This window comes from Pecten maximus, chromosome 9, assembly GCF_902652985.1.
Source record: "Pecten maximus chromosome 9, xPecMax1.1, whole genome shotgun sequence".
NCBI lineage: Eukaryota > Metazoa > Mollusca > Bivalvia > Pectinida > Pectinidae > Pecten > Pecten maximus.
This window is the reverse complement of record NC_047023.1, coordinates 21,522,420-21,533,200: the sequence shown is the minus strand read 5'-3', so window position 1 is coordinate 21,533,200 and position 10,781 is coordinate 21,522,420. Positions and strand designations below refer to the sequence as shown.

Here is a 10,781-nt window from a genome sequence, read left to right as displayed (position 1 = left end):
TAACATACCTTTATAGACAGATGTGTGATCTTTATTAACATACCTCTATAGACAGGTGTGTGATCGTTATAAGCATACCTTTATAGACAGGTGTGTGATCGTTATAAACATACCTTTTTAGACAGGTGTGTGATCTTTATCAACATACCTTTATAGACAGGTGTGTGATCTTTATCAACATACCTTTATAGACAGGTGTGTGATCTTTATCAACATACCTTTATAGACAGGTGTGTGATCTTTATCAACATACCTTTATAGACAGATGTGTGATCTTTATTAACATACCTTTATAGACAGGTGTGTGATCTTTATTAACACATCTTTATATACAGGTGTGTGATCTGTATTTACCTACCTTTATAGACAGGTGTGTGATCTTCATTAACATACCTTTGTAGACAGGTGTGTGATCTTTATTAACATACCTTTATAGACAGGTGTGTGATCTTTATTAACACACCTTTATAGACAGGTGTGTGATATCTATTAACATACCTTTATAGACAGGTGTGTGATCTTTATTAACATACCTTTATAGACAGGTGTGTGATTGTTATAAGCATACCTTTATAGACAGGTGGTGATCTTTATTAACATACCTTTATAGACAGGTGTGTGATCTTTATCAACATACCTTTATAGAGAGGTGTATGATCTTTATTAACCCACCTTTATATACAGGTGTGTGATCTGTATTTACCTACCTTTATAGACAGGTGTGTGATCTTCATTAACATACCTTTGTAGACAGGTGTGTGATCTTTATTAACATACCTTTATAGACAGGTGTGTGATCGTTATAAGCATACCTTTATAGACAGGTGTGTGATCGTTATAAGCATACCTTTGTAGACAGGTGTGTGATCTTTATTAACATACCTTTATAGACAGGTGTGTGATCTTTATTAACATACCTTTATAGACAGGTGTGTGATCTTTATCAACATACCTTTATAGACAGGTGTGTGATCGTTATAAGCATACCTTTATAGACAGGTGTGATCTTTATTAACATACCTTTATACATAGGTGTGATCTTTATTAACACACCTTTATAGACAGGTGTGTGATCGTTATAAGCATACCTTTATAGACAGGTGTGATCTTTATTAACATACCTTTATAGACAGGTGCATGTGTGATCTGTATTAACACACCTTTTTAGACAGGTGTGTGATCTTTATTAACATACCTTTATAGACAGGTGTGTGATCTTTATTAACATACCTTTATAGACAGGTGTGTGATCTTTATTAACACACCTTTATAGACAGGTGTGTGATCTTTATTAACATACCTTTATAGACAGGTGTGTGATCTTTATCAACATACCTTTATAGACAGGTGTGTGATCTTTATTAACACACCTTTATAGACAGGTGTGTGATCTTTATTAACATACCTTTATAGACAGGTGTGTGATCTTTATTAACATACCTTTATAGACGTGTGTGATCTTTATTAACACACCTTTATAGACAGGTGTGTGATCTTTATTAACATACCTTTATAGACAGGTGTGTGATCTTTATTAACATACCTTTCTAGACAGGTGTGTGATCGTTATAAGCATACCTTTATAGACAGGTGTGTGATTGTTATAAGCATACCTTTATAGACAGGTGTGTGATTGTTATAAGCATACCTTTATAGACAGGTGTGTGATCTTTATTAACATACCTTTATAGACAGGTGTGTGATCTTTATCAACATACCTTTATAGAGAGGTGTATGATCTTTATTAACCCACCTTTATATACAGGTGTGTGATCTGTATTTACCTACCTTTATAGACAGGTGTGTGATCTTCATTAACATACCTTTGTAGACAGGTGTGTGATCTTTATTAACATACCTTTATAGACAGGTGTGTGATCTTTATTAGCACACCTTTATAGACAGGTGTGTGATCTTTATTAACACCTTTATAGACAGGTGTGTGATCTTAATTAACACACCTTTATAGACAGGTGTGTGATCTTTATTAACATACCTTTATAGACAGGTGTGTGATCTTTATTAACATACCTTTATAGACAGGTGTGTGATCTTTATTAACATACCTTTATAGACAGGTGTGTGATCTTTATCAACATACCTTTATAGACAGGTGCATGTGTGATCTGTATTAACATACCTTTATAGACAGGTGTGTGATCTTTATTAACATACCTTTATAGACAGGTGTGTGATCTTTATCAACATACCTTTATAGACAGGTGCATGTGTGATCTGTATTAACATACATTTATAGACAGGTGTGTGATCTTTATTAACATACATTTATAGACAGTTGTGTGATCTGTATTAACATACCTTTATAGACAGGTGTGTGATCTTTATTAACATACCTTTATAGACAGGTGTGTGATCTGTATTAACACACCTTTATAGACAGGTGTGTGATCTTTATTAACACACCTTTATAGACAGGTGTGTGATCTTTATTAACATACATACTAAACTAGATGTAGTCCATGATCATAATGTTGTGTATAGAGGTGATTGTAATTTCTAGTCTTCTGTCTTAAAATTCATTTCCTGACCATAATCTTCCAATTTAAAGCAATCTATCACTGTGAAAACTTTTTAAAAGAACTTGGTCGATGGCTGTCTCATCATTTACTTGATCACATCCAATCGCTGTCTTATTACTTCCTGGTGATATTATCCAATTACTGTCCCATCAATAACCTGATGATATTATCCAATCACTGTCCCACCAATAACCTGATGATATTATCCAATCACTGTCTCATTGTCCCATATCAATAACCTGATGATAGCCAATCACTGTCTCATCACTTAATTGAAGATAGCCAATCATTGTCCACTAGCTCACTAATCTGATAATATCCAATCACTGTCTCATCACTAACTTCCACTGTTTATGTTCATACTGACTCCCCTATGTTTGGTTATCAGGTTAATACGACAGGTCATCATCAATACTTCATATGTACAGTCAATAAATCAACAACAAAGAAAATTGTGTTACAACAATTTAATGACCAGGATATTTTGCAATAAAAACAGGTACAACACACAGCAATATGTTGATCCATAAAAATAGTTATCTAATGGCCACAGACAAAATGATGACCTACAGAGACGGTGGTACAAGGGTAAGGCAGAACAGCTTTGTGTCAGTTACCGTCCCAAAGTGTCTGTGCAGTATCTAAGGCATCGGACACAACACAGTGTGTGAATAGTCGTTGATGAACTCACACTAACAGGGGAAGTGCTACCCTTCAAATAATCCTTTACAAAAAAAATCATATACAAACCATGTGATCCAGCATATGTATAATTATACATACTCAAACATTTGATTTCTTTTTATCCCAGAATACAAAGTGACATTTTTATACAATGTAGATATAGCCTTAATAAAAATACCAATTGATTATGCTAATTTGTTATCTATATATAGAACATCCTTTCAATCACTTACTATACCACTGTAGACACACAATGTCAAATTATAAGCAGTTTAGTCAGCATTCAGTCACAGTATTACACGAAAAAATAGTCTCATTGTTTAAAACCAAAATTTTGAAACAAAAATCATTCTATGATCTATCCCATATGATAACCAACATTAAATACATGTATACTCTTCAAATTTAACATCCGAAACAATTCCATTTAAAGAAATTTACAATAAAAACTTAACAATTTTAAAACTTTGTTGAAGTTAAAACTTTAACCCTGATCATCTGAACAAAAACACTTTTTTGAAAAACTTGTCGTAGAGGCAAACAATTTTAGCCTGCATATAAAAATATCATTTTTATGCAATAAAATGATTAAGACCTAAGAAAAAACCCTGACAAATACTAGACTGTATCAAATAACAAACTTAGACTTATTTACCAACAATAATATAACACAGCCCAGTGAAATCTCTAAAATCAAACACTCTGAAAACCGATCAATCAAGATATGAATGTGGTATACAACATCATCAAATCTCACCTGTATGTCAGTCTGACCAAACTTATTTAAGGATCTATGCTATTTAACTCTAATAAAACCTCCACTCTAAAAGAGTTCCACTAAGAAACAAGTAATATAACTTGATGGAAATATAGATTTTACGTTGATAACTGGTGTCGCAAGAGTTGAAAAGAATGAGCTGATAATGCTCTTTTTTCTGTGTAATTCTTAATTTGATTTGAAAATCATCAGTTTTAAAGGGTATAGTAAAAACAAGAATGATTTGTTGGAAATATCTTGTGCGACCATTTGATGGTTCTGTAACATCACATTTCAAAATCATCTAATCCCTGAACAGATCAATCAAAACTTTAAAAATTTTGAATTAAAGCGACCCTGTATAACATAGGAGTATGGCACATGCAGAGTTATACTTGAAGTAGTCCCCTTTGCAAACATTACTTGTTACTGAATTATCAATCTGAAATTTTATCAATCAGATATTTCTGTTATTACCAACTCTAACCCCAGTGTGATAATTAAGGCATGTATCTAATGAACACTTCATTGATATTCCAATGAACATTTCTTGAGAAAACTGAAATTTTCAGCTGAAAGTGAGTCCTAGCTAACAACAACTTAAAGTACTAAACCACAAAACTAACATATATTTAATAGCAAAATAATATGTAAAAATGAAGAAAAACAAACATAAGTCCAGCTTATGTCACACATTACACATACAATTGTTTTCAATATTTGACTGTTACATTGTCAACATAGTGGAGCTAACTCTCAAAGGTAGATAACTCTTGTCAATGTGTAGATAAGTAGGGGAGCTAACTCCTCAAAAATCTATACTATGTAGAACAAACTGGAGAGAGCTCCTCACTCATTTATACATGTGTAGGAGCCACTCCTGTCAACATGATCACATAAAAATGATACCTAACTTCTTTTGAGTTACCAAACAATATGCAGAAAAATATATTTCCTGCATGAAATGAATTGACCTACAATAAATTAAGTATCAAGCACAAATATATTACAACTTGCAAAGAACTATAAGTCACTATATCACCTTATAGTGCCACATTCTAGTGATACAGTGTACAATCAACAACATGGATGTATTTCTGTATTCGTGTAATGAGATGATCAAGATATACATGTACCCAATAGTCAAGGTAAATACAGCCATCTGTACACACATAAATATTACATCTACAATGGCACTGGATTTGCAGGGTAGTAGTGGTACGATATGCGAAGTACTCATACGATATGCTAAATATTAATCAGTTTAATACATGAATGTGGGGGCACCGGTACAATATCGAAGGTAGTCGTACCAGTCAAAGGAACAATATTTAAGGAATTTAAGTATGTGGAGATGTGATAAGAATTACCATTAAAAGGGAGCTGAAACAGTGAACATGTGGGGAATTGGTATGATGCACAAGGCATTTATTCACACCTTATTGATGATTGTTTTATAAAATGGCCTACTACAGTTTCATTGGTAGAATATTCACCTGAAAGTTCTGTTTGGAATATCTGCTATTTCATATTGTATACAAGTCTGCACTATTGTAACGAAAGAGGAAAAATGTAGTGAGTAGACTGGGACTCGAACCCAGGACCTCCAAACTCTAGACAGATGCTCTAATCATATGAGTTGCCTAGCCATCGGTGTTCAGCCCAGACCAGTTCCGCTACTCTTTATTCTTACGAGGGGCACCACCACAGAGGAGGAGTGTAATGCGATCCATCCTATAGAACATTTATGACCATGTGGTTGACCATGTAAACCCTGGAGGTGTGACTTTGTTAACAGAGGCCAGGTACTGGAAGGGTCACTGTTGTTTCCCACCGTGGTACAAACACTCCATGTACAGTCAACAAAAATAGTTAAAGGGACATTTATCACTACTGCTCCCAAATGACAAATTTCAAAAACAAAAAAAACTTTGTATACACATTTCTGTAAAATATTAGTTATTTATTTTCATTACTTTTTTTTTAAAATATGCAGTTGTTGTTTGTGGGAAATTAAGTTAACCAACGCAGTGAAAAGGTGATTGACAATTCACAATAACAAACGAAAGTGTCTCTGTTGACCTTAAAATGTCAAATACATGTTAACCTTGGCCTTTAACCTTTCCTATAATATTTTTAAATCAAAAGTTCACTTGTGAGTTGGGTATTCTTTTTGTATTTAGTGCATACATTTATCATGGGGTTGACCAAAATAATATACAGTACATTGCTGCATGCCAGGCTGGTGGCTCTATAGTACAGGGCATTTGTGTTCAAGTCAAACTAATGGCTATTGTGTAGCCCATTGGGCATGCAGAGTGAGGGGTAAAGGTCAGACCTGGGTGGGGATATATGCTGTAAGTGAGGGAGGGAAGTCAGGATTGTGACTATAGGATTTGGGTAATGGTAGTTTGTGAGGAATGGATCAGGTCAGATTATGGTGAAGGTTTATGATATTGGTGGTGACCTAGAGGTCAAGGTCAAACTTATGGATGAGTGAGCAGTTAAGGTCAAACTAATGGATAATATATGGGTATTTGTGGAGGGTGGTCAATGTCAGAATCGTGGCTAGTGTACAGCTGGAGTATTTTTGAGAAATGAGGATAGCCTGTCTTGTGAGGACTTTTATGACACGGGGTATACATAAAGCTTGATGATATGAGCTAGGAATACTTTTCTCTAATTATAAACTGATATTCGAGGATCTCTTCAAAATTTATACATTTGGCACAAAGCATAATTTCTGCATTTGTTTTGAGAAAACATGATGATCTAGTTTTTGATAGTAATATATGTATGAAGATGCTGTCCACAATTACACATACATACATACATGTACACATGTGAAATGACTAGCCAATCTACACTCCACATGAATAAGCCTACAGTTGTTGTGTGTACATACAAAATTATATTGATATTTGTTTGTTTAATATAAATAGATTTTGATTAAGACAATTGGCTATGATACCTGAGGCCTATATTAGTATTCTAAGCCCCCATCCCTCATTACTGTAACAAACCCAAATACTTATATTTATTTTATGAACTTTGGTACACTTGTACTTACCAAATTGCAAATCTTTTAATATCCAAATATTTATCCAAGATTATGACACTCAATTTAAATGGGACTGACCTTGTAATTTAACATCCTTTTGACATTGAGGTGATAGGTCTCTTAAAAAATTTGTATGATGATGAAATGTCTACTTTGGAAGCTTCAGGGTTTCTCTGTCCCCATGGCGACCATGACCCATTGATATGTTGACACTATTGACTTCTGGTGGGTGTAATATAATCGAACAGATTTAGTAGCACTTCTTATTTTTTTTAGCAGGCACTTGTGAGAAATATTTTGATCCTGCAATATAAAAGTGTATAACAATGTAATATATACAGGTTTATGTTTAGATGAGGGCTTTAAGAGATGTCAAGGGAACCACATCACCAAAGAGGCACCACATTACTGATAGGAACCACTGAGGCACCACATACTAGTGGGAACCACATCACCACTGAGGCACCACATACTAGTGGGAACCACATCACCTCTGAGGCACAACATTACTGACAGGAACCACATCACAAATGATGCACCATATACTAGTGGTAACTACATCACGACAGAGGCACCACATGTTAGCGGAAACCACAGCACCACTGAGGCACCACATGTTAGCGGGAACCACATCACCACTGAGGTACAACATTACTGACAGGAACCACATCACCAATGAAGCACCACATTACTGACAGGAACCACATCACCACTGAGGCACCACTTGACTGATAGAAACCAAATCACCACTGAGGCATCACAGACTATTGGGAACCACATCACCACTGAGGCACCACAAACTAGTGGGAACCACATCACCTCTGAGGCACCTTATTACTGATAGGAATCACTGAGGCACCACATACTAGTGGGAACCACATCACCACTGAGGCACCACATTACTGATAGGAACCACATCACCACTGAGGCACCACATTACTGATGGCAACCACATCACCACTGAGGCACCACATTTCTGATCAGAACAACATCTCAGTGAGATCCCACATTTATAAAAGGAACCAAATCACTACTGAGGCACCACATCAATAATGCCACATGTTACGAATGGAAAGCACTTCACCAAAGAGGCACCACACCAAAGACAAAGTACCATGAAACATAACCAGTACCACAACACACATAACAGTACAAATAACTACCTGACTATGATAGTTTACCCTTGACATGGTGTACTCAGTAAAATTATAAATATTTAAGTATGTAGTCACTCATAACCTGCAGTATTCACATCACAAACTTTTAGAATTGCAAATACACTCCAGAACAATAAACTAATGAAAAATTTTACCTGTTAAGGTAAACTATAAACAGTAAACAAACAAACAATACCCCCAACCCAAATTAAGTCTGTGGTAAAGAATAATCATGTAAAAAAAATCAAGATTAAACATTTTAAAAAAAAATCATAAATTAATCACGATTTACCTGAATTGTAAGAACATGATTTCATCATACTTATAGATTTGTTGATTGAATGGTATTGCCAGTAAGATATAATACTCTGGTCAATTGTCAGATGTAAACAGGTAACTTCCACCTTACTTACATGGTATAATTGAGGAAATATTTGAGGATAATGTCAGGGCCAAATTGTGTGAGGTATTGCCATATAACACAATATCAATACAACACCTTCCTGACACCACCAACTATAATGTGCAGGGGGCCACAACATCACAGGACAACTGCCATCACAGAATTGATGAAACACCTCTCAATGGATTGTCTCATTAACATCTTTCAATTTCCATACAAAAATAGGCAACAAAACATTTCTCATATATTTCATAACATTTGATTAATGCAGATTTTACTTTTGGCAGCATGCACTTTCAAATAGCACTGTGTTTAGGAAATATCTGTTTATTTTATAGAAGCACTATTAAACAGCTCAAGAGACATATCCATCATATTTACATGTAAAATCGATGATAGCCAGCCAATCTCATCAGGCCGAACCATCACAATAACGGCTTCATAGATGTACATATATTATCCTACACAAATGTTTAAATCTTAATTTTCACATTAAAAACATCTTCATTCAATATTTAAACAATAACTGTTTTAAAAATTTTGAAGGAACATTATTCAACCATGCATATGCATTATGGGATAGATTTTAAGGTCATAGTGACTACACATGTCATTAACACGAATACCTACAACACATCTATTACAAAGTTATCTCCCCTCACTAACATAACATATACAACCATTATGGCGGTAGTGACATAGAACCGTGTTGGTCCATTCATATTTTATAACTGTAGATATGGCATTATCTTTCTAATTGTCTTTTTTCCTCCACAAAATGAATTATAAAGCTGATCTAGATACCAAAACTTATGGCTGGTGATAAGTGAAGGGAACATTGTCGACAGACATGGTTACTATATACAATGAAATACACCAGGATGAAGGCACATGCACTTAAAAATGTAACCATGGTAACACAAAAAAATATATGTAGCAAAGGGGTCCAAATCTCTTTCTTCCACATGGTAAAGGCCAAGGTCAAATCAAGGTCAGGACAAGGTCGAGTATCCAGGTATGTACTCTGGGTCTTACCCAGCAATCTTTCTATATTATATACTTTTATATACATGACAAACGCCCTGCAGACTTCAAGAATCTGGCAATCTCACACTGTTTATACATCACGAGATGCAGCAATCTTGGCACCCATTGTCACTCTCACATACAAGTTTATTTATAGATATATATTACAAACGAGAGACATATTTGACCCCTATATTTGACACGGGTCTCAAGTTGTCCATCCATGGTCTACACGAGTCCGCTTTAATAAAGGTCCATCATATTCCAGAGGCTGTGAGTTTGTGTTAGGAGATGAATTGTTACTATGCGTGTGATTCATGTGTACAGGTGATAGATGACCTTGACCTGATGAAGGAGGTCGCAGTGAATGGAGATTTGATGGTGTTGTTGAGTCACGCGGCGGCGATATTGGCTCACTCTTGATGTGCATCGGCATGTTGTGATTAATGGTGTTGATAGCCAGAGGAGAGAGGTGTCCACCGCCAGGGTTGTTCGACCTGTAGAAAACACATCATTATTGTTTTACAAATAATGGGGTTGTTCAACCAGTAGAAAACAATTTTTTAATTGTTTCACAAATAATTTTAACTCCTCACAAATATTGATTAGTGCACAAGTAAATGTTACAGTATCTTAGAAGAGTTATGCCCCTTTAGTCAACATTTGCAGTTTCTCAAGACTAGTTGCTGATCCTGAGTTTGGTTGGTATTGGTTCCAAATTGGAACATGTTACACTGAGAAAAGTTTTTTGTTCCTTTTTGATAATTTATCCACTTTTGTTACATATACATTATGTGAAAGACTGTTTACAACAAAATCCTCTAGTGGTTTCTCCTTGCAAAGAACCATCTTAACATGTTTGATATGGAAGTCATAAACCTAAAACAAATCATAGTGCCTTGCATCATGGAGATGTAACCATTACTCCTTAAAGAAATGACGATAAAGTGTCGTCAATAAGCTTAAACCAAACAACACCAAGACTGATTCTTTAAATATATGTCCCCCGAGCTTTTTAACAAGTATCCAATTAAACAAGCTAACCAGTCTGAATGTCTTTATGACAATTTATGATATGAACTGTATATTCTCGATAGTACTGGTATTAAAGACAAAATAGATTTTTTCCCTTCGTTTTTCAGAAAGCCATGTC

The 10,781-nt window shown here is 35.0% G+C and overlaps 1 protein-coding gene across 3 annotated transcripts in view; it reads right to left on the bottom strand.

The window, feature by feature from the left end:
• Positions 1 to 2,992: 2,992 nt before the first annotated feature.
• LOC117333834 (myocyte-specific enhancer factor 2C-like) overlaps positions 2,993 to 10,781 on the bottom strand; it is a 121,143-nt gene continuing 113,354 nt past the window's right edge. For all 3 annotated transcript variants that reach the window (XM_033893251.1, XM_033893250.1, XM_033893249.1), the window contains one exon: positions 2,993 to 10,125. In XM_033893251.1, coding sequence (XP_033749142.1) covers positions 9,837 to 10,125 — 289 coding nt within the window. In that variant the 3' untranslated portion in view covers positions 2,993 to 9,836. The remainder of the gene's footprint in view (positions 10,126 to 10,781) is intronic.